Source organism: Podarcis erhardii (assembly GCF_964252035.2).
Source record: "Podarcis erhardii genome assembly, chromosome: 2".
Lineage (NCBI taxonomy): Eukaryota > Metazoa > Chordata > Lepidosauria > Squamata > Lacertidae > Podarcis > Podarcis erhardii.
In genome coordinates, this window is record NC_138498.1 from 67097205 (window position 1) to 67122735 (window position 25531).

General features: G+C 40.4%; 2 protein-coding genes across 4 annotated transcripts in view; one reads left to right on the forward strand and one right to left on the reverse strand.

The window, feature by feature from the left end:
- Positions 1 to 25531, forward strand: part of SGCD (sarcoglycan delta) — a 394603-nt gene that overhangs the window by 326638 nt on the left and 42434 nt on the right. For both annotated transcript variants that reach the window (XM_081851583.1, XM_081851582.1), the window contains 2 exons: positions 2719 to 2838; positions 20314 to 20386. In XM_081851583.1, the coding sequence (XP_081707709.1) occupies positions 2719 to 2838; positions 20314 to 20386 (193 nt within the window). The remainder of the gene's footprint in view (positions 1 to 2718; positions 2839 to 20313; positions 20387 to 25531) is intronic.
- LOC309336095 (syncytin-2-like) overlaps positions 1 to 25531 on the reverse strand; it is a 396307-nt gene that overhangs the window by 310488 nt on the left and 60288 nt on the right. The window lies entirely within an intron of this gene.

The following is a 25531-nucleotide window of genomic DNA, read 5'->3' on the forward strand; positions in this document are numbered from 1 at the left end:
TTGTTATCTCAGTGAGATGTGCATCTGTGTGGATTGTTTTGAAGTGGTTGTTTTCAAAGATGATGCTTCTGGCCAAGCCATGGAAGAGACATCTGTTTGTGCTGCTTAGCTACACATTTGCACAAATATTGCCATGAGGGTTGCTAACATTTGAAGTGGAGAAGCCACTGACGGAATATCCCAAAGAAAATTTGGAAAACTAAGTGGTACATATCAAGAAAAATGGGATTGTATCATTCCTTCCACTGATCCTTTCACACACATTCATTTTCACAGGGTCATTTCAAGCATCATGCCTTTCATATGGAGAGTATTAGAACAGATTTTGCATCACAGTAACTACACAGTGTCCTAACAATCGAAACACCCCTAGCTGGTTTTATACTTCATGTCTATTAGTAGCATTTTTACTGCTGGTCTTGAAGGTTTTAACAAAATGCTGTCCAATCTTTGTGGGTGTATGTGTGTAGATATCAGGCTTCCTCAACCTCGGCCCTCCAGATGTTTTGAGACTACAGTTCCTATCATCCCTGACCACTGGTCCTGCTAGCTAGGGATCATGGGAGTTGTAGGCCAAAAACATCTGGAGGGCCGAGGTTGAGGAAGCCTGGTATATATGCATACTATTTTAGCAACATTGCCAGAACATCACACGATCTAGAACTCGCCCGTCAGTAAACTTGTTCACATGTAACGTTAAGCTGCAGAGATTGCAGCCTCTGGACTTCTTCCCTGGGCCTCCTGTTGCTGAGAGCTTGGTGTGACCTAGCATGTCATCTGAACCCAAGTTCATGGTTTGTCTCCTCCAGACAAACCACAAGTCCTGAACTCAAGAGCAAACATTGGGTTTGGGCTCATTGTCTAATAATTGATTTATATATTCTGGGTTAGGAAATGTTTCTCTCCCTTATATTGGTTTCTAGATTTTTTTTTGTAGTTTGGCTTTAGCATCTTTGTAGTTTGGCTTTAGCATTTTGTAGTTTGGCTTTAGCATCTGCTTGGCAGGGGGTTGGACTCGATGGCCTTTGTGGTCTCTTCCAACTCTATGATTCTATGATCTATCTGTTTTGCTTAAACAAGCTTGTATTGATTTACTAAATTACTCTTTGAACTGGGCAGGCGTCTTTGGCAGAGAGTACCCTCTTCATCCTGTCTTTTTCTGCTTATGAGAGTCTGCTATACACCAGTGTGTGTGTGTATGTATAATATATTATACATGTATATATTATACATGTATAATATATATATATATATATATATAATATCGATAGCAATGAAATGTTCATGTATGTATGATGTGAGAATGGTCAACTTCAGACAATGTTAGAAAATGTTAGGAGGAGGTGGAGGAGTATAGTATGTATATTAACTCATAGAAATGATTCATGGAAGGATATATTAGAACTGTTTAGAGATTGGGTTCCTGTTTAAATGTATGTATGGAAAATAAGTGTTTGTATGGAAGGCTAATAAGATTTCTGTTGCAGAGCTCCTAACAGGCCACAAAATCCTTTCCTTCTTTCTTCATTATATGCAGGCCATGGCAGCAGCACTTCTGTGATCAAACCTCATAATTCTCTGCCCAGAATCTTATGTTGAAGATTCCAAAACATTCTCTCTCCTGTCCCGCCTCCAACTTACATATTTATTAGTCGTCCCCACCTCCCACCCCCAGCTCAGATGGTCTTCCAGAGGAAATTTCTCTTTGTACTGCCCAGCCTACAAGACAGAGCTCACATTCTCTTTGTGTCCATCACACACATAATCATTAATCAATTTACTAAATGTAGTACCATTTTATTTAAGTATCTTGTCCCTTGAGACTAGAAACTGCTCCTGTGAGTTTAGCAGCAGCCTGATAATACAAAAATTAAGCTGTTGAATGCTGCATTCCTATGCTATCAGGGGTAAAACCTGTGGATTGCAGCAGGATTTGCCTCTTAGGTGCACATGAAGAAGCTCAGACTGGACATTCTTTCCATGCCATGCCTTGACCTGCTTAATTTCTGCATGTCAGACTGCAGAAGTGGGAGTAATGTAGTAGAAAAAATGGGAGAAAGTTAACTCTTCTTAACTCTACCCCTGGCTCCACCTGCTGTTTGCCATCCTACCAGATATTCCAACCAGATATTATTAATAGGAATCATACTCTGTACCATTGCTACAAATTTCTTACCACATCATGCCATCCTTGTTCAGCTAACCCTTTCATTGGAAAACTCTTTCCCATCCTTCCTATCCAATACATTACCAAAAAAAGCAAGCAAGAAAAATGTCATAAATTCTAATATATATGTAAATATGCTGTGCTTCGTTTATGTAATACAATTCAATGGCATAATTTGTTCTGATGGTGGAAAATTTTGAACCTTTAGTCTAGAATATCTTTCTTTATCAGAATGGCCAGTTCAATATGAGTTATGTGACAGAGTTCCTATAAATCAGAATTCATTAAGTCGCAAGAAAATAATGCTTTTTTTTCAATGAGTAGGTCTTACATTTGCCTAAATGTTTTTTATATATTTTAAAGTAAATGCTGAAGAGAGAAGAAACACTTATTAGTCTCTCTAGCAACATGATACATGCACAACCATTAGCATAACCACCTTCATGCTTTTCTATTTAATTGTCAGATTCATAATCCAGAATATGTTAATGTATCATTTTCAGCATAATATCAGATCAAAGAGATCACTAAGCTTTCTTTCTTCTCTTTAGGGCCCAAAGCAGTGGAAGCATACAGCCAAAAATTTCAAGTGCTAACCACCTCGGGGAAATTGTTGTTTTCTGCAGATGACAATGAAGTGGTGGTTGGAGCAGAGAGACTTAAAGTTTTAGGTAAACAATATTCAACAAATATTTCATCACTATATATATATATGTGTGTGTTCTTTTGAAAATCTTGTCAATGTTTGATCTCATTCATGGTACTTGTGGAAAACCTGCTCTTAGCTTCAGGGAGAACTGGTCAAGTGCTTTTCATTGTTCATGGGATTTTTCAATGTTATTAGCTTATGCCCTTCAGAACCGAATCAAATTCCCAGAGGACTGGAGAGGCAACACCACATTTCAGCATCGTTATTTGTTGCATTATTAGATATGGCAGCAGAGGACTTTGGAATATGAAGACCTAAAAAAATAAAATCTGCTGCTTATCCTTATGGGAGTAAGGAATACATATGGATTAAATGGTTAAATACACTTTTAAACTGTTTGCACCCAAAAAAAAGGGCACTAGCATTCTGTTTTCACTGCATTACTTTCCCTCAAGAATTGTGCAGCTGCCCTAAAAATTAGCTTGCCTTCCAACATTACCTTTATTGTGGCAACAGGGAGTACAGCAGTGTTGCTGCTTCCCATGCCTATCTGCAACAACAGAAGTCTGAGGTCGCAGTGTAAGAGCTGACAGTTGATCATTCTCCTATCAGAAGTTCTCCAGTTCCCAGAAAGGGCAGTGTATCCATGGTCTCTTCCCTTATGACTTGGGAAGCCTGGATAGCTCAGTTGATTAGATTGTGGTGCTGATGATGCCAGGGTTGCAGGTGTCTCTGTGTTGGACAGCTGCATATTCCTGCATTGCAGGAGGTTTCACTAGAAGGTCCTCAGGGTCCCTTCCAACTCTATGATTCTATGACTTTGGGCTTGTCGTGTTACCAGAGAGCTCTCATATTGAAATAAGCCCTTTTGGCGATGAGTCAAAATGGAAAATCATGCCTAGCTTACATGGAAAGATTATCTTTCCTACATTAAGTCCATTTGCCAATGTTCTTTGCTGGCATTTGTGAAATGAGATTAGTTTGTGCATTTTTTAAATCAATATGTAAAGGCATAGCTGAGGTTTTTAAACCATTTAAATGTATATTTCCCACTAAAACGTTTTGCACTCCATTCATGGAGGAGAGAGCTGGCAATGGCTACTAGCCGTAAAGGCTGTGTTCTGCCTTCACAGCTGAAGGCAGCAATGCTTCTGAATACCAGTTGCTAGAAACCACTGGAGAGGAAAGTGCTCTTGTGCTCGAATCTTGCTTGCTGGTTTCCCACAGGCAACTGTGTTTGGCCACTGTGGGAACAGGATGGGCCATTGGCCTGATCCAGCAGGCTCTTCTTATGTTCCTTTGTAAACCTGAAGCTACAGTCTTCTCCCTTGCTTTTAAATTGATGGCATTTGTATATGCTGAGTTTTAAGCCTGTTAAAAGTGGGTAAATGACTCTCATAAAATGCACCCTTGGGGAGAGTGTGTGGAAGAGCAGTAAACTAGCAAGCTTCATGTCTTCTAAACTTTTTCCCTCGCTGCTTTAAATCATGAGTTGCTGGTTCAAATACGTTGGTGTGATCTGTTCTTGTTTAACATTCCATCAGTTGGTTCTCACTCATAGCATAAAATTAGTTGTAAAGGAGTGGATGGTTATTTTCAGTACCTTTTCCTGAGTGTTTGGTGGTGGTGGTGTATATTTCAAGTTCCCTTAGACAAATGTGTATTTTGCAGCTTCGGGATTACAGTAATCCACAAGTTGCAGGTTCCTTGCAGTCTATGCAGATCACATATATTTGTCTGTTGTTTAGTTAAATTGTTCTGGTGGAGACAGCGATGTTTTCAAAACACAACAGTGTTATTTTATGCCTCCCTTTGGTCTCTGAAACATAAAAAGAAGGGGGCATTTCCACAGTTCTAGTGCCATTTTATTTATGTTTGCAGCAGAATGTCTCTCAATATTTTATCTATCCTAGGCAGAGATATCAAAGGAGGGGGAGAAAGACAAAGTTATCAGAGTTATAATTTATGTAGAGAGTTTTTAATAACCTTGAGAGGAAACTTTTATAGACTGTCTGGTTTCTCTTCCACACCCTGCTGATTGTATCTCTTAACCTGAGGATGTGCCATAATTCATGGATTTTGTCTTGTTTGGAGCATAATTCCATTCTTTCCCTATATGGGGGTGGGAGTGGGATGCATTTGCAACATTCTCTTCCCCTGCAAGAAGAAGAGAGATGGACTCCCCTGCAGGGGTAACATGGGGCTATTTAGGCCAGTTTACTGAGACACCCAATCTCCCACCCCTTTTGCACTGGGAGCTCTGCTAGTTTCCTTCATTGAGGGAACTGAGTAGGAATTGGGGGGGGGTGCATTTGACACTAATTGGCCCGTGTCACAGCTTTTTCACCTACTTCACACTGTTTGGTGTTGTCCACATGACTGGAGTGGTGCTTTGTTAGAATTTGGCTAATTGGCATTTGTTCCGGGGTGGGTGAGTGGATTTTGGAAGATATCTGACTAATATCTGCACCAGAGTGTTTGGGGTTGTTGGACACATCAGGGTGAACACTGGCCAATGGGGCCACGGCACGCATGTCAGGTTCCTATACCCAAGACGCACACAGTGAGGGCCTTGCTACGTGATCACAGTGTACGGCTGGCAGCTGGCTCAGGAGATGGGAGAGTTGAAATCCTCCCGTCTATCCACCACACTGCCCAGATCTCATTGGCATCGGTTAATTTTGTTGACTTATTCTGATCATCAGATTCTATAATAGCTATATTTAATAAATATAACCTGTTACCCATCTTTTTTATCTTGAGTCTTCTTGGGTGTGTTGGCAATCCGGCTAGTTATTGTGGGTGGTGGACTCTAATAATTGCTTTTGGCAAAGTCCTGGCGCTGCTGATGTCTGTCTTCTGACACTTCTCTTTGCTATGTAAGCAATATTGACTTGTTCTTTTCTGGCCTTACCCGCCCTTGTTATACCAAGAGAAGTATAAGACTGCAATCTGGCATGAAAGTCCTCTTGGAGAGGTTAGAGCAGCAGTTATTGGACACGTGGTCCGCTTTTAATCTTGTTAATGATAATTACTTCCTTTCCTTTGTACTCTGTTCAAAGCTTGATCTGAAAGTTTGTTCTCTGAAGCAGTGCTGGAGCCTTAAAGTGACAAAAGTAATAAGGCTGACTCTTTTTCCTTTGAATTCTTAAAGACTTTTCCAGGACTAGCAGCAAGACGTTGGGGAGGAGGGAAAAACAACACACTGTTTAGAAGATCTGAAAATTAGAACTTTAAAAACAGAATGCAGTAAGGAATATTTTGCATTTCAAGCTACCATCTGTGCTGAGCAAAACAACAAACAAATTCTGTGTTTTCACAGAAAAATGTAGTTAAGAGAAGCATTTAGGGTATAATCCACATTTCAGTAATGTTAATGGGAAGGTAAAAGGTAAAGGGACCCCTGACTGTTAGGTCCAGTCGCGGACGACTCTGGGGTTGCAGCGCTCATCTCGCTTTACTGGCCAAGGGAGCTGGTGTAGAGCTTCTGGGTCATGTGACCAGCATGACTAAACTGCTTCTGGCGAACCAGAGCAGCGCATGGAAACGCCGTGTACCTTCCCGCCGCAGCGGTACCTATTTATTTACTTGCACTTTAACGTGCTTTTGAACTGCTAGGTTGGCAGGAGCAGGGACCGAGCAACCGAATCCCCATCACAGGGATTCGAACCGCCGACCTTCCGATCGGCAAGCCCTAGGCTCAGTGGCTTAACCCACAGCGCCACCCACGTCCCTTTAATGGGAAGGTATCCATACATTTTAATGCTGCTTTATGTATCTTTTCAACCATATGTGTTCAAATGCACCCATACGTAGGTTGGATTGCAGCCGCCAGGATCTGAAAATGCTTGCCAACTTTTTCTAGTCCAAGCAGTAACACTGTTGTGCATTTTTAAACAAAAACTAATAAACCAAGCAAGGCAGTTGTTGTTTTTAAAAAAAATAAAAAATAAATCTAGCACATATATTTTTAAAAATACATTTAGGGAGTAATCCTAACTCCCATCTGGCAGTGGTGGGGCTGGATAGAGTGGCAAAGCTACTGCCCAGCTACTTGTGCCAATCAGGGTAGAAAGTGGAGAGTCGTGGTTTCAAACAAAATTGTTTGCTTGATAAAACTGAATATATTTTTGTTGTGGTTGTTAATAATAATATGCTGCCCATCTGACTGGGTTGCTCCAGCCACTCTGGGCAGCTCCCAACAAAAAATAGTAATACAACATCAAACACTAAAAACTGCTGGATCAGACCAAAGGCCATTCTAGTCTCATGGTGCAAAGCAGATGCCTATGGGAAGCCCACAAACAGGACACGAGCGCAACAGCACCCTTCCCACTTGTATTTCCCATCCACTAGTATTCAGAGGCATAGCTCCTCTGATATTGGAGGTAGTACATAGCCATCATTGCTACTAGCCATCCATAACCTTCTCCTCTCTGACTTGTCTGATTCCCTCATACAGCCCACCCAAGTTGGAGGCCATCACTATACCTTGCGGTAGCTCACTCTACTTCCTTTTCTCTATGCTGGATCTTCCAATATTCAGCTTTAACAGGTGGCCCCAAGTTCTAGTGTTAAGAGAGAGGGAGAAAAACTAATCTCTATCCATTTTCTCCACACCTTGAATGACCATATGCACCAGTATTATGTTTCTCTGTACTGGGAACCAAATGCAGATCATGGTCATGGAAAAAACAAAACAAAACAGGAGACCAGAGCTCTGTGTTGCAGTTCGCCATAGTCTCTCACTTACCTTTCTCTAGCACCACTATTAAGTGTCTGAAAGTCCAGGTGTTATATATCACTTTCCTTTTTTCTTGGCAACCCCTAAGTAGCAAGAGAAACAGAATTCTAAGTAAGGGTGGGAAAAAAAATTCTATTTCAAGTTCTCATTGATTCCCAGATAGACTTGGAAGTTCAGTCTCTGTGTTCAACATGTTTTCCCAAACAATAAATCTCTTGTCTCGGGATTCTGTCATTGGTCCAAAGCAAGACGGGAGAGGGGGGGATGCAAAAATCCTTTACTGCTGGTATGCATGACCCATGATATTGAAAATTATGTGTATACTTATTTTACTATATGCACCATGTGTTTCCATGCAGAAAGCATTGGTGTGGCATCAATGTTTCCTGCAACTATCATCAGTCGCCCAACAGCTACTCCACAGCTGAATTTTGTGAAACACAGTGAATTTTGCTTCAATGTAGGGTTGATGAACAGTTCAGAATCTACTTCAGAATTTCGGAGCAGATGTGTGTATTATTTCTAAACTTGCTTATAAAATAGAACACATTTTTTGAATGGCCGCTGCAGATTTGGGTGCTGCAGCTTACATTAATAAATTGTTTTGTAGATTATGCCATCATCTGTTTATCCTTTTTATTTCCATGGAAATGAAACAAATGTAGTTTGCCTTCAAAAAAATGTTGTATCTAAGAAATGTTTTAATAAAAGCATTGAAAAATAGCTTTGATATACATTAATTACCAATTTCATTTAATAACACATTGAACATTATAGCAGTTATAAACAAAGGATAATCATAAAGCATTATTCTAGCTACTAATTAGCTCTATTTATTCTCCAGATTAGTTTTTAAATATGCCCTCTAGATGCCACTTGATACTAATTACCAGTGTTACATTATTATCACTATACAAAAGCATTTTAATTAAATGTAAAGTAATTTAAATTAGCATGAGCTTCTTCAGAAATTAAACTGTGGTTAAATGCTTTATTTAGCCTTTTAAGATGACTGCAGCTGACATACCACAGTCACTGCTCCCAGACGTCATGGCATCTTTTGGGAGACAATTGCTAGGAGGGAGAGAGAAGAGAGAAGAGAGATTCATGTGCTCAGATATAAGCATGCGACTGCAGTGTAATTTCTCTTATTTAGAGCAAAGTATCCCATTGCTAAAGGGGCAAGCAACTTTTTAGAATGAATTATAAACTTGTCTTTGCAAGTTTGCATCAAAAATGACCAGGAAAGCTCCCTGTATAACATGTCTTTAGATTCTGAGTATTATTTAGAACTTGAGAATGTGGTGCAATGTATATATTTAAGAAATTTATATGCCACCCTTTGTCAAAATTAAACAGGGCAGTATACAGCATACAGTGGTACCTCGGGTTAAGTACTTAATTCATTCCAGAGGTCCGTTCTTAACCTGAAACTGTTCTTAACCTAAAGCACCACTTTTGCTAATGGGGCCTCCCGCTGACGCTGTTCCACTGGAGCACGATTTCTGTTCTCATCCTGAAGCAAAGTTCTTAACCTGAAACACTATTTCTGGGTTAGCAGAGTCTGTAACCTGAAGCGTATGTAACCTGAAGCGTATGTAACCCGAGGTACCACTGTAGTAATGTAAACAACATATGTAATGTAAATACATAACATAATATCAATACATTAAAAAAAGATATATAAATACAACTAGATAAAGCTACTAGTGCTTAATCCTATTTTCTATGGTTATTGGATTGTGATTTCCTGCTACTAAGAAGCAAAAGCAGGATACTAATATCTTCAAATAAATATATAGGGGACTATGCAATTGAACCTTCCCTCCATGTGCCCTGCACCCCCCACAAATCATAGAATTGTAGAGTTGGAAGGCACCCGGAGAGTCATCTAGTGCAACCCCCTGCTTTGCCTGAATCTCAACTACAGCATCTAAGACAGCTGGCCATCCAACCTCCGCCAGCATGACTAAGCCGCTTCTGGCAAAACCAGAGCAGCGCATGGAAACGCTGTTTACCCTCCCTCCGGAGCGGTACCTATTTATCTACTTGCACTTCAACGTGCTTTTGAACTGCTAGGTTGGCAGGAGCAGGGACCGAGCAACGGGAGCTCACCCCGTCACAGCGCCACCTGCGTCCCCTTGCAGATTGGATGAGCAGCCCTCAATTCCTTCATCCAAGTAATTCGTAAATACATTGAACAATGATGGGCCCTGGACAGAATCCTGCAACACTCCACTTGTCAAACTTTATGCTGCCAAGACACAAGTTCCAGGGAATGTTCCTCTAGTACAGCCTTTCTTAACCTGTGGGTCCCCAGATGTTGTTGAACTACAACTCCCATCACCCCTAGCTAGCAAAGCCAGAGCTCAGGAATGATGGGAGTTGTAGTCCAACAACATCTGGGGACCCACAGGTTGAGAACCACTGCTCTAGTACATGGGTCCTCCCACCACATCCCCTCTCCTCCTCCTGCTTTTCTGGAAGTTTTCCTGACATTCCAGAGTGGATTTGTGGGAAGCACAGGGGCTGCAGCGGGGGGAGCCCTGTTGTGTTAGTGGGAGTCATCCTGTTGGTTTCGGCATTGACAAATGAATGGGATATATAAAATGGGAAAGATCGTTATGGAGGAGTGGCCAAATTTTAAGGACAGATAATAGTTAAAGGCACAACTTCAGGCAATTATGATTCACTTTTAAAGACCAAGATGGTTGAGAATGTCTTCTTTGGTGATCACTCGTAGCCGAGTAAGATTGTCTTTGATGAACACGGTCTTAACAGTGAGTCCGTAACTGTGGAGGCCAGTTCTGGATCCACACGTCCTTCCACAGTAGAGACGTAGATTTCTGGGTGGGAGTTGATCACAGTAAGGGCTGGCCAAGTGTGCCTTCCTCTTAGCATGTTTCTCCCTTTCGTCCTGAGTTTGAGCATCTTCAAAGCCTGTGACACCTTTGGTAAAGGCTGTTCTCCAATTGGAGCACTGTCAGACAAGTGTTTCCCAATTGTCGGTGTTTATCCTATATTTTTGAGAATGTGCAAGTGGCTATTGGAATATGTGACGGTTTGAGTCTAACAAGAGGCCACAGACACAGCAGAAATTCTTAATGTGTGTGCACACAATTAATCTTATCTTTCCTATTACTGGAAATCAATTATATTTGCAGAATTTATCTTAACAAATAATAAACAGAATGTAAATGTAATATTGTACAATATTCCTATGATAACGATGAACTAAATTCAGTGGGGCTTACTCCCAAGTAAGTCTGCATAAAAGAGAACTATAATGCTTTAACCAGCAGTGTTCTCTCCTCTCGAGACCTGGCAATTGTTTGTATTGCAACCTTGTGTTCACAAGAGCTGCATGCTCATTCCTCAGGGAGATGAAGAAATAATTTGCATTGCCCTTGGTGCTTCTCAGCTTGGTTTGGGAGAGAACATGATTTAATATGAATGTGATGGGCTAATATCTCTATCTTCGTATAAATCATCCTTGCTGTCCCAATGCTTTGCATCCACAAACATTTTCTCCCAGGTTTTGTATTTCAGTCTTATACAAGGGAGGAAAAAAGCAGTGCCTCTCCACAAATCCTTATCACCCTGATCAAGCATCCAATAAACACAGTGTTTAATTATTATTATTATTATATTATAAAATGTAGGAAATGCTTTACATGTGATTTATGTCATAGATTTCATGTGATGACTACTGTAAGAAAAACCTATGGAATACAGAACAGTTGTGTATTCGTGACTTCCTACAAAGGAACAGCTAAATGCTATTAGTTTTCTTTGCTTAGTCACTTTTCCGTTTATCAATATACTCAAAGCAATGTGTGTGTGTCTGTGTAATATTAGTATGTAGAAATCAGCATGTTCCTTCATATAATGGGCTGAAAACATGCAGGCTAGAATTGCAGGGAAGAGATGGATGTCTGTTGCTAGATAGTAGCCGCACGCTGGTCTTGTGTTGTAAATTCTAAGATGCTTTGGATACATCTGTAGAAAATTGGGCTGTAAATAATAAACATAATTGATAATTTTGCTTTGTTTCATTAGCTGGTAGGTTGCTTGTCACGGGAAGCCCACCTTTCAGATTCCTTCCTGGGACAGCTTTCAATACAGAAACAGAATTTCAAGGCTATAGGAAAGCTTGAGAATAAAACCATCTTTACCTGGCACTGAAATAGCATCAACGTAGACACTACCCCAAAATCACTAGTAATGAGGAGCAGGATATAAATTGTGTGTGTGTATATTTAAGGCTAGGCTATCTGACAGGTGACAGGTGAGCCTTACCTAGCAAAGAGTACTCCATGCCACACCAACTAACCAGTGATGAAGTTAGATCAAGGAGCATCCTCAGACTGTGAACCTGTTCCTTCCGACAAACAACTACTCTTTTTAACAAAGGATGGTGAGCCTGTGCCCCTTGGAAATCACAAACTACAACTTTCATTATCCTTGCCCATTGGCATGTGACAGGAGATGATGGGAGTTTTTGTCTCACAACATCTGGTGGGCCACAGGTTCCCCAGCCCTGTTTTAAACAATTCAGAATTCCATCAGAATTTAGATCTCAGTCCAGAGGTATTAAAAATTTGATTCTAATCGCAAATACTGTGATCATCAAACACCAAAAGAATAGTTAATGTAAGGTATTTTATTGGTTAGTTAATAGTTAATGTAAGGTATTTTATTTTATAAACCTAGACAGCATAGGGCAGATCCCAGTGCCTGAACAAACCTTTGCAGGAAGCGAGTCTGAGGAACAAAAGCAGCTAGTGGTGATGAGAGATTAAGTTCTAGACCTAATTGCCAAAATAGAAACTGACAAATCGCTGGGTCTAGATGGCATGCACCCAAGAGTTCTCAAATAACTCAAATGTGAAATTGCTGGTCTTCTAACAAAAATATCCCTCAAATCAGTCTCCATACCTAAGGTTAGTTAATAGTTAATGTAAGGTATTTTATTTTACAAACCTAGACAGCATCTTAAAAAGTAGAGACATCGCCTTGCCAACAAAGGTCCGTATAGTTAAAGCCATGGTTTTCCCAGTAGTGATGTATGGAAGTGACAGCTGGACCATAAAGAAGGCTGATCGCCGAAGAATCGATGCTTTTGAGTTATGAGTGCTGGAGGAGACTCTTGAGAGTCCCATGGACTACAAGAAGATCAAACCTATCCATTCTTAAGGAAATCAGCCCTGAGTGCTCACTGGAAGGACAGATCGTGAAGCTGAGGCTCCAATACTTTGGCTACCTCATGAGAAGACTCCCTGGAAAAGACCCTGATGTTGGGAAAGATGGAGGGCACAAGGAGAAGCGGACGACAGAGGACAAGATGGTTGGACAGTGTTCTCAAAGCTACCAGCATGAGTTTGACTAAACTGCGGGAGGCAGTGGAAGACAGGAGTGCCTGGTGTGCTCTGGTCCATGGGATCACGAAGAATCGGACACGACTAAGCAACTAAACAACAATTTTATTGGTGGCATTAAGTTTAAGGGATAAGGAGAGAACTGATGAAGCGATTGAATACACACAAACTCTTGTGTTTATTTGCAGAACACATATCTGTTTCACTTATTTTAAAATGTGTCTTTTCCTCAAAATAGAAGTCAAATATAATGGAGGCAGAAGAATCTTTATTTAATGTCCAGTGCCGCAAGCTTTTCATTTGGATTGTAAGAGCAAAGTTCTTTTAGTTGGTAGTGCTACTTTTTCCTAATGTGATCACACTTTTCTAATCAGTTAAAAGTATTTATTGTGGGTTTTTATTCTAGAATTACAGCCAAATATATGATGAGATTTGGGGAAATCTTCCAAAGTTAGGAGGGAGGAGGGGAGTTTGAACATTCAGTCTGAAGTCTTTGCTTCGTCTTTGGCTCCCACAGTTTCTTTTTCAATAAAAACAGAATAATGACCCTTGTGATAAACAGCTGCTTAATGAATAAGTTTGACCTTAGGGCACCAAAGGCTTCACAGCCTGGAAATATTAGATTGAAGCAACTTCAAAAACAGGGTAGTGTCCTCTCTGTCCCTTTGCCCCTTCTCAAGCACTTCCACATATAGATTTGCAATACAAACAAATTGTATTAATAAACATAACCATAACCATCCTTGCCCTGACTTGCTTCAATGTTATTAACTTTCTGACAAATGAAGGACAGTCTATGTCCTAGGAGTAATTTAATGGGCACATCCAACAAGGGACATTCAGAATGTTAAAGCTTTCTCTCTGCTAATATCAGTTTTGACTCCTTTTCCTTTTAGAACTTTTTGTATACTCCCTAATTTCTCTTCTGAATCAGGTTAGCAAGTAAAACACACAACTTTTTTGTTTCACACTGTTAAATGTAGAAGAGTTAATTGAAACGTCATTGTCTCTAGTTACACACAACACAGGTCACTTCCAAGTGACATTTGCATCTGTCTTCACAACAGAATATATAGGGCAGATCCCAGTGCCTGAACAAACCTTTGCAGGAAGCGAGTCTGAGGAACAAAAGCAGCTAGTGGTGATGAGAGATTAAGTTCTAGGCCTAATTGCCAAAATAGAAACTGACAAATCGCTGGGTCTAGATGGCATGCACCCAAGAGTTCTCAAATAACTCAAATGTGAAATTGCTGGTCTTCTAACAAAAATATCCCTCAAATCAGTTTCCAGACCTAAGGACTGAAAAACAGCCAATATAACAACTTTTTTTTTTAAGGGATCTAAGGGATATCCTGGCATTTATAGGGCAGTTAGCTTTAGTTAGTCTGTCCCAGAAAATTGGTAAATAGTATTGTTGAAGGTAAAATAGCCAAGCATATAGAAGAACATGCCTTACTGTAGCAGAGCCATTATGGCAGTGATGGCCAAACTTGGCCCTCCAGCTGTTTTGGGACTACAACTCCCATCCCTAGCTAACAGACCAGTAGTCAGGGATGGTGGGAATTGTAGTCCCAAAACAGCTGGAGGGCCAAGTTTGGCCATCACTGCATTATGGCTTCTGCAAGAGCAATTCCTGCCTCACAAATCCATAATAATAGTAATTTGAGAATGTCAGCAAGCATATAGACAAAGGTGATCCAGGGGATGGAGCAACTATCCTCTGAAGAAAGGTTGCAACATTTGAGACTTTTTAGTTTGTAGAAAAGGTGAGTAAGAACGGGATGTCCGTCTCCTCTCCCCGTGTGGCCATTCCGCGCGCCCATCTGAGTTTCATATGCTAAATGGTGCCAAATCATCCACTGCCAGCAGCACAGTAACTGCAGCAGTTGAATCTTCCCAGCAATCTTGTTAATTTCATCATGTACAGTATGTGTTGATACTGTTTAGAGATTGCTATTTTCATTATAATTGCTCCTTATTTTACACTCTCGTGCCAGCTATTTAGTATAGTTGCACAGTAAGAACCTTAATTTGTAAGATTGTGCCTATACCACCTTCACAGGAAAGCCATTTAATTTACCATCTGTCTATTGATTTTTAAGCTATGAACTGTGTATTTTTCCTGCTATGTAGGTAATTAGTTCAAGCTTTCCCCCCAAGTTACTTAGCTGCCTTTAAGTACCCTGTCCCTTACTATGTGTTAATTACTAGAGGGATGCCATAATAACCTTGCAAATTGTCACCTTATCAAGAGTATGTTAATGCTTTTTAATTTCACTTTCTTTGGCACTGCTGCCCTTGACAATGAAGCTTGTTTTTAAAGAGATGCAGTCTATAGAAATTAAATATTGAATATTAATTGCTGCTTGGAAGTTCCATTCAAAATTCAGCTAAGATTGAACTGAGGTTCTGTTAGTTAGTGGGGATACATAACGCGGGGATATTTCTAATTTCTTTAGGATTTGGATATAAAGCAGATATGAAGGGAAAGGGTAAAACCAAGGCAGCAGACATGGATTTAATGTCTATGTCTGATATATCTGTCTATATTGTGTTAACCTTAATCCTATTTACGAAAGAAGCATCAACCAGCATCAGATTAATATTGATTTGGTGCCATAAGGATTAGCAAAGGAACATATAGTACAGTTTCTGAATTTAATGCAAGGCAGATTTATTCTATATTCCTTGAGCTTTCCTTGAAACTCTTCTGAAACATAATCTGCTTTAAGAGAGCAGGATGTTCTCCTTGGAAACTTTTTGCATGGACTATTTCTGGTTTTGTAAGCCCACACGCTAGTGTTTCACACAAAACTAACACCAGCAACAAATACAGCTAGTAAAAAGAAAAAAAGAGCTCACCAATGCTGATGTTGTTATAAGCACTGCTGGGAAACAGTTCAGCAAACTGAAGCTCAAACAGCCTGGGATCAGAATGATTTGAGTAAACCTTATCTCTTTTTGACAATTTTCCTTTTGGGGGGTGGGGTATTATGGCACAAAGCATTCTGCTCAGGCCCATTGGTCTCATCCTCCATGTAGTAAGTACATTACATCATAGAACATGGTGCTGAAAATGAATCACATTCATGATTTCTGTATCCATGCATTCTTTTTGTAGTCCACCAGTTCTACAACCTTATTATTTTTAATGAGGTGAACTGAGCTACCTCTGGGTTCCCCTTCCTTGCAAAGCCAATAAAGCTGAAGTTTGCAGACATTCTGCTTATTAACAGCTAGTTAGTGTTTTTGAAAGATTGTGTGTGTTGTCCTAATTTTATTGTTGTGAGTGGTCTCAAACACAGTGAGGAGACAGGAACAAACAACTCGTGCAGTGACCCAAATTAGTTTACTGATTGCAACTGTCACTTGAAAAGAGAGGGGGTCCATTTCTGTGATCCTTTACAAGACATGCAGCTTGGGCTTCTTTCTTTGGTTATGTTTTGCATACCGTGGGCGGCTATTCCGCCCAGTGAACAATTTCTGTCTCTACTTGTACAAAAACTGTTATGGGTGAGTTATAAATGTGGTGCCTCTGTTGTCCTCATCTGACTTACGAACTCTGACCTTTCAGAGAACCAATTCTGGGTGTTTTGCATTTTTTGAAGAAGAAAAATTCTGCTTATATTCAAAAGTGATGGTGAGTTGCAGGGTTTCACTCTTTCACTCTGTGGCTGGCACCTCCTAATACTGGAAGTCAAGACTTCCAGGTTCCACCTAGAATACTGTGTCCAGTTCTGGGTGTCACAATTTAAGGAGGATATTGACAAGTTGGAATGTGTGCAGAGGAGAGCCACCAAGATGATCAGAGGTCTGGAAACCAAGCCTTATGAGGAACGGTTGAAGGAGCTGGGTATGTTTATCCTGGAAAAGAGGAAACTGAGAAGAGATATGATAGCCATCTTCAAATATCTCAAGGGCTGTCACATGCCAGGTAGAGCAAGCTTGTTTTCTCCTGCTCTGGAGGCTTCAGGTTACAAGAAAGGAAGTTCTGACTAAACATCAGGAAGAACTTTCTCACAGTAAGAGCTGTTTGACAGTGGAGCAGACTTCCTCAGGAGGTTGTGGACTCTCCTTCATTGGAGATTTTTAAGCAGAGGTTGGATGGCCATCTTTCTTGGACTAGATTACCTTCCAGCTCTATGATTCTGCTGCTTCTTTGACTCTAAAAGTGTAATGGCAGCTGTTGCAACCATAGATAATACACCATTGAATGCATGCTTTGGTTTAATTGCTACATAAAACAGATGACATTATTCAGTAGAAAGTAGAAACTTGGCTGTGGCAACAGGCATATTCTGAACTTAAACACCTACATTTTTAAAAGTGTTCACAATGGATATATTGAAACCGACGAGGCACCAGCTTTCTAGTCAGTGCTTGTCAAAAATAAAACACCTATCATGTGGCAATGGCTATAGGAATATATCCTACAATGCAGCTTTCAAATGGTTACTTGTTTTCTTTTAGCATAAACCTTTTTGCTGTCACCAAATGTATCTGCGATACTGTGCAGTACTTTAATATAAAAGCATTCCACATTGTTCCTGCAGTCACCAAATGCACATTAGAGATTTTTGACAAATTTATTTCCCCAGTTTTCACCAGTACCAGGGAGGGGGCAAAAAATAAAAGTATTGAGTGAATCATTACAGTAATTCAAAACACTTTAGATAGATCCTGTCACATGCTTTATAAATTCCTGATTGATTGTGTGGAATTAAGTTATTGGGCAGAAAGCCAGTTAATGGAACACACATTGATGAAATCATTTTTGAGGGGCATTAAATAGAACTTAAAATAAAGCTGAAATAGCTTTATGGATTTTCCACTCAAACTGTTTATGAACATTTATTGCTGGTAAATTACATAGTGTCAAAAGAAAGATTTGCCGGGCCTGGGTTTTAATCAAACTCTTTTGCAAATAATAAAATAAGAGAATAATTTATTGTCATGGAATGTACAGTAGGTATAAATACACATTACATAATAGATTCCCTCTATCTTATCTAACTTGTTGTAGATATACGACGATACACCACAAAAATCAATTGTGTTGTTGAAAACAATATTCCCTATAGTTTCCAAAGAAACAGACCTTTGTTCACAGCAGAGTCAGTAGTGTTTGCAATGGCAAAAGCGATAAAAGCTCTTGATTTACCAGCAGATTTGACAAGGTTTGCTTTCCGCCCAGTATAGATGGATCAGGTATAATGAAATGGTTTCTTTCTTTCGTTCCTGATAGCCAGACAGAAACAACAGGAGTCAAGCACATGAGCTAGCTCAAAGTTTCCATATGCCACCTTACTCTGATGCCTTACCAGATATTACAATTTCTGTGTCAGCATTTTGCCTAGGAGACTTACCTGGGCAGTGCTGGGCATATTTTGTGGGCAGGGTGTGCAGTCACTAATGGCCCCTTGCATCATTTCCTTCATTGCATTGGAGTAGTCTCTCATCCAGCAAAATGCAGTAGTGAGTGCAGGCAGGGTAAAAAAAATCGTAGGTTTCAGTCTGCAGGCCACTGCAGCAGCACACTGTGACTATAAGCAGCCTAATTGAAGAAATGGGAGTCAACAGCAGTTCCAATAGAAAGACTCAGCCATGCCCTGTGGCCAATTTCAATAGCTGTTAAAGTGATTGTTGAAGCCAGCATTTTTGCATATTCAAAGTTAGCTGAAGTGCAGAAGGGTTAGTATGTAGCTACAGTGGTACCTCAGGTTACATACGCTTCAGGTTACAGACTCCGCTAACCCAGAAATAGTGCTTCAGGTTAAGAACTTTGCTTCAGGATGAGAACAGAAATCATGCTCAGGTGGCGCAGCGGCAGCAGGAGGTCCCATTAGCTAAAGTGGTGCTTCAGGTTAATAACAGTTTCAGGTTAAGAACGGACCTCCAGAACGAATTAAGTACTTAACCCGAGGTACCACAGTACATCTGAAATGTCCCAGGCAATTTAAATGTAGTACAGTTTCCCATTTCCAGTTTCCTCATTCTCTTGGAGAGGTAAAGTTCCAAAAGACCAGTCACATCAAATCCATTAACTCTCTGTTGTTCTGCATCACATGCAAATACTTAATTTTTCCCACATGACCAGAGCTGATTCAATCATATGAGTTGCCTTGATCATTGTGTGAATCAGAACAAAACCTTCTCAAACTTTGGGACTCCCTGCTACCTGACGGCTGCCTAGCTTCAGCATGGAGGGTTTTCAGAAAATATACACAGGCACATATATTTTTCAGTCCAGGCATTTGGGAATATGCCAGTAATGATGTATGGAAATGAGAGCTGGACCATAAAGAAGGCTGGTCGCTAAAGAATTGACGCTTTTGAATTATGGTGCTGGAGGAGACTCTTGAGAGTCCCATGGACTGCAAGGAAGTCAGCCCTGAGTGCTCACTGGAAGGACAGATCGTGAAGCTGAGGCACCAATACTTTGGCCACCTCACGAGAAGAGAAGACTCCCTGGAAAGACCCTGATGTCGGGAAAGATTGAGGGCACAAGGAGAAGGGGATGGCAGAGGGCGAGATGATTGGACAGTGTTCTCGAAGCTACTAAAATGAGTTTGACCAAACTGCAGGAGGCAGTGGAAGACAGGAGTGCCTGGCGTGCTCTGGTCCATGGGGTCATGAAGAGTTGGACACGACTAAACAACAACAATGGTTGTTGATTGGTTTGGCCTTCTTTGTTGATCAGTTGCTTAACTGTTAACTGCCTTGTATGCTGTATTTTACCTTTTTACTGATATATAACTTGTCCTTGGACTTTTTGTGAAAGGCAGGTAATAAATGCAAGCAAGTAATAAATATATATAAAAATGCATACATACCTATGTGCTGGATCAACTGCAACTAACAAAGGGAGGAGGCAATACAGCGTGTGTTCAGCCATTTTGGGCAGCAATGATGCACCTCCAGAGTAATTCACCACCCTTTTGAGAACTTTTCTAAAAAGAATTGAGAAATAACACCACACACATTGACTGCATTTGGAAAGACAGCTCATTCAAAGGGTTTGTATTCATATAGTACCTCATTTAAGACCTGCTTTAAATATATCTGTTAAAAAAATGCTTTACATTTATGCATTTGTGCAATCCAATCATAAGAGTCTTTCCTAAGCACGTCTTACTGTGGTGAATGTTACTTTCTCCCAAGTAAACATGTATAGGATTAGAGCCCTTAATGCACTAAATTATTGTTTCTATAAGTTGAACAAATATATCACAGGCAGAGGAATCTCAGTATCCTCACTCTGGGTAGTTATAAGGATATAGGATGTATGTTATGGGCTAGAGATAGATTAACTGTAAAATGTGCCACATATCACAGTTTATAACATATACACTTGTGTTCTGTTTTGTTATTTCAGGAGCAGAAGGCGTAGTGTTCCCTAAATCCATAGAAACTCCCAATGTCAGGGCAGACCCCTTCAAGGAACTAAGGTAAACTTTGGCATTTAGTTTCAATGTAACTCAAAGGCGCCTTGCTTGAATTTTCTATTCTGACTGGTGGCATTTCAGCCCCTGAACAAAGAAAGGAACACCCACACATATCTTGTAGCATAGATGCTGCTGAATAGCAAGAAGGCAGGTGTGCTTAAAGTAGAACTCTGTGACTGAATGAAAAAAATGGGGAATGCACGTCACTGGAGCTTCATTCTTTGTACTTGCCCGACCTCAGAAAAACTGAGACCTCTTTTTAGCTGTGCTTACTGAAGGTGCTGAAAGCCCATAGTCAGTTACATAGTGACAGCAGGCAGAAGAATGATAGCATGGTCACAGATCTGTACAGATCTGTAACCTGGGGAAAGTGTCTTTTTTATGGCTCAGTTGCCAATTCCCTGGTTCATACGTTGTTGCTGGCAGCAGACCTTGTGTTCTGGAGCAGTACGTGCACACAGCTGCCAAGTCATTTCAACATGTGAACCACTTGGGCAATTCTTTCTCCCTTTTTCAAAGAAAGGAAATCCAATAACTCAAGAAGCTGCCTTCTGCAGAGTCATTGATCCATCTTAGCTCAGTATTGTCTACACTGACTAGCAATGGGTCTCCAAGGTTTCAAGCAGGGGTTTCTCCCAGCCCAACCTACAGGTGCTGGGATATTGCATGCCTTCTGCATGCAACATAAATGTTCTACTAATATACTATAGCCCTTCTCCAATCCCATGAGGAATAGGTCCTCTGTGTCACTATTGAGCCCCTGGGTCACATTGTCTTTCAGGTATTGATGGGTGAGGGTGGCTCATCCAACATGTTAACAGTGACAATGGTGTTATGAAGGAACTGAGCTAATTTCTCTCTCTGCATAGTCTTTTCGCATCTTGATAGCTTCAGTGTCCTAGGCACTTCTAGAGTTCTATTAAAATTGTTTGAGCCTCAAATGACACATGTTGCCTTACGCATGGGCTCTAGATCCATTTCTTCTACTTCTTCATCTCTACCTGCACTACAGTCTTGTGAGTCATCTACAATGATAAGTTCCAGGTGATTGCACAGCCATCATTCTCTGCATTCTGTATTCTTTTTTTCTTCTGACAAATGGCTTTGGATCACTGGCTACTTTACATGTGTGGGATCACTTTTTCTGAAGACAGACATTGTACTGTTGTTACTAGAATGACATTGCCTCTTGCCTGTCATCTTTGTGTCTTGTCTTCTCCTTGCATGTCTTTGTTTTGTGGTGGCTTGGAGAGTTAGAGTAAAGGTGAGGTGATGTTTCTAATAAACCTTTTTGGATATTAAGACACATAGGTGTCACATTTGTCATCTTACATTGCCTATCAGCTTGTTTGGCATGAAATGTTGTTATATCGATTGTCCTTGCTTGATTTATGTATTCCTTACTGCCACAAAAAATGTAGTGATGAAAATGTTTCTTGACTATTGAAGGATAAAAGAATTGCAAAAACTTGGGCTAGCATTCTGCACTTCAGCAGAACGCATAGTTTTTCAATGCAGATGCTAATGCAAAATGTCTGCAATCAAGTTCTTAAATAATATACATTCCAAAGAAACTCAAGCACTGAGTGCAGAAACAGACCAAAACTATAATGGAGATACCTCACAAATATGCCAAGTTTTACCCACCTCGCCATTTCTGTCCCTCACCTCTATTCCTGCAATATTTGTGGTTGAGACATTTCCCCCAAAAATATGTTGTTTTCATGACACAGTGGTAATGGATCATATTTTTAAAATGCTTTAAATGCATTTGGCCTTCATCCTGATTTCATGTGGGTGGCAAGAACGAAGAAATGGGGGCATGACAGAAAGAAAGCTTTGGGCTTGGATCTTCCGTGGCAACAACCATATTTTCTGTTTGTTATCCTTTCAGACTGTAGTATATACAGCTGTAGTATATAGCTGGCAGGAGAATGTTTGAAGCAGTAAAAGAGAGAAAAATAATGCCATGAATGAGCTGCAGAAAATTATCCTTTATGACTATGATGCTTTAAAAAAATATATAACCACTACCGAAGAAAACAAAACTCTTGCAAATTCTCTGCATGATATCCGCAAATGAGTATTAATAGCAACTAATTTGTATTGGCAGTGATCACAGTGTTTCCAGAAGAGCTTCTCAGTACATCTACAGCTACAATTCTCATTAACATTTATATAGGACATCAACGGCATGCTGCTGTAAAGGGGAAAGTAAAATATGTGGGATGGGGAGAGGAGAAGATAGTTGTAAGTGATTTTAAAGGGACAGGAGAATCATTGAGTCATAGAATATGAACTATGATTTGAGAGGATCAGTGCTGTAACTCAGGGGGCAGCAGAGGAGCCCGTTAAAGGCAACTGACATAGCAGCCCTATGCATGTTTACTCATAAGTAAATCCCACTGAATTCAGTGGGCTTACTTTCACATCAGTGTGTGTAGGATTGCAGCCTAAGGTACTTGCAGTGAATACAGTGCGACTTACTTCTGAATAAATATGCATAGGATTGTTCTGTGGGTGGATGAATGGATGCTTGCCCAACTCTTTGGGGATTTAATGTGTAGCACCTTGTTAAAAGTTGGAATGCAAAAATCAAAATGAAATCTAGGTTAATAAATATGCAAAGGTCACATATTCAGACAGTCATAACCATGCCATCTGCATGGAACCACTCATGACTGTCCATGAAATAGTGGCCCAGTGTTTCTACATTGCTGTTGTAATGGCCTCTTTTGCAACAATTAGTTGTTGGCACTGTATATATATCTAGAATTTCCATGCAAGTACAGTAGATGTTATTAAGACTGACCTCTAAAAATGTTTAATTCAGCAAGTAAGGAATAAATTTTCTGGGAGTGATTATGAAATAAATAATGCAACTGGAATAATTTATGTTATGCCTCGTATATAATTCTTGCTGACAGTCATAGCAAAACAATGCAACAGGGAGAAGCTATAGAAGAAATATAGGATGTAGGCATTAGAAAATTAGAAGAGGCGAGAGCAAAGAAACACACATAATTAAAACGAAAGAGAAACGATTCAAAGAGAAGAGAAACAAAATATTCAAGGGAAATGATGTGCTATTCTGGAGCATGTTCTTTCCCTCTGGGCACTGTTAAAGGTGGCTGGGAATTGTAACTCTGTGTGGCATAAACTGCAGTGTCCAGAATTCTTTAAATGGGTTTTGAATGGGCATTAAAGGCATGGTGTGTACACAGTTGTACAGCTTACAATACTGCATACCCTCCAACATTCCTCCGATGAAAATAGGGATATTTCTCACTCCCACCCAGATGACCCTCCTCAACCTCCCCACCCACCCCTTAATCCCATTTTGTTTTGTTCTTTGGTAGATTTACAAAAAGAAAAACACACACCAATAAATAAATTTTAAAAAGGGACAAGATTAGATGCGGATGCACAAAGCATTTTTTATATTAAAAAAAAATCAACACACCTTGTGCTCTGTTTCAGTCACCCTTTCTTCTCGCTCAGGGAAGCCCTGGCCTCTGTCTGGCCCTCACAGCCAGCATGTCATGTGGGGCTGGGCCTCAGCGGCTGCAGCCTCTCTTCCTCCTTGCCTGCTGTCCAGCAGCCTCTATGAGCTGACCAGAGGAGGAAGCTGGCAGTAGCAGCCATGGAGAGGCAATGGGATGCTCCCTTTCAGCTTCAGCCATCGCCATCCCTCTCCCTCTCCCTGGCAGCCATGGCTCTGATGGGGAAAATAGGGACAGTATGGGATCAAATCAAAAGCCAGGACAGCTTTCGTAATTCCGGGACTGTTCCTGGAAAATTGGGACACTTGGAGGGTATGAATATTGTGATAAGCCTATGTTAGGCCATGCCCTCATCCAGCTTTTTATGTCTCAGTGGACTGGCTTGTTCAACTGGAAAGTGGTATACACCTATAGCTAGCTGATTTTTAGACTCGGAATCAACCAAATGAGTAAGCCAGGCATAGGCAAACTTGGCCCGCCAGATGACTACAATTCCCATCATCCCTGACCACTGGTCCTGTTAGCTAGGGATGATGGGAGTTGTAGTCCCAAAACAGCTGGAGGGCTGAATTTGCCTATGCCTGGAGTAAACGATAACTTAAAGAGACACATTGAGCAGCCATGTGTACTTTGGCTATTGTTTTCGTATAGTGAAATGTTTTTCTGAAGCAGCCTATTCAGAAAAAATCATGTGATCATATCACAGGATAATTGTTTTTCCCCTGTGTCAGAAGACTGCACATAACTGAGATAAGGACTTGAAGAAGAAATAAATCATGGCAACCAGTTTTCTTTATTCTCCCCCCACCCCACCAACATTCTCTCCTCAGTTATTCTTCACTTGTATGCAAGATTTGATGAAGAAAAGGTTGGTCCCCTAGTGTTAAGAAAAAGCAAGCAAATGCAAGTATACATAATTAAAAGTACCAAGTGGCAGGTAAAATGTGCTTACACTTTGGTTTTAGCTGAGAAGAATTCTCCTGTACCATGTAGAACACTGAGCTAGCTAAATAGTCGTAGTGAGACCTGCTGTCCCAGGCAGCAATTTAAAGGCCATGTTCAGGTGAAATGGGAAGGCTTGTTTTGCAAAATAATAGTTCTGAATGAAGTAATGCTTCTTTTCATGCTGTGCTATAAAGGGTTTTAAAAAGAAAATTAAGGAAAGAGAGGGAAATAGAACTACAAATAACTGCTCACTATTAAACCCATTGAATACATAATGATTAACTTGACAAAAATAGATACTCTGTATTTAAAAAGTCCCCTTCATGGATCATCTTAAACAGCATCTTAAAAAGCAGAGACATCACCTTGCCGACAAAGGTCTGTATAGTTAAAGCTATGATTTTCCCAGTAGTGATGTATGGAAGTGAGAGCTGGACCATAAAGAAGGCTGATCGCCGAAGAATTGATGCTTTTGAATTATGGTGCTGGAGGAGACTTTTGAGAGTCCCATGGACTGCAAGAAGATCAAACCGATCCATTCTTAAGGAAATCAACAGAGGGAAGAGCCTCCCTCCAAGACCATAGAACCCAGGCTGGTTCATATGGGAGAAGATGGGTCGTTCCGATAGCCTATATGGCCTAAGCCATATAGGGCTTTAAGAGTTATAACCGTAACTGTCCTCTCTTAGCAAGGTGGCTG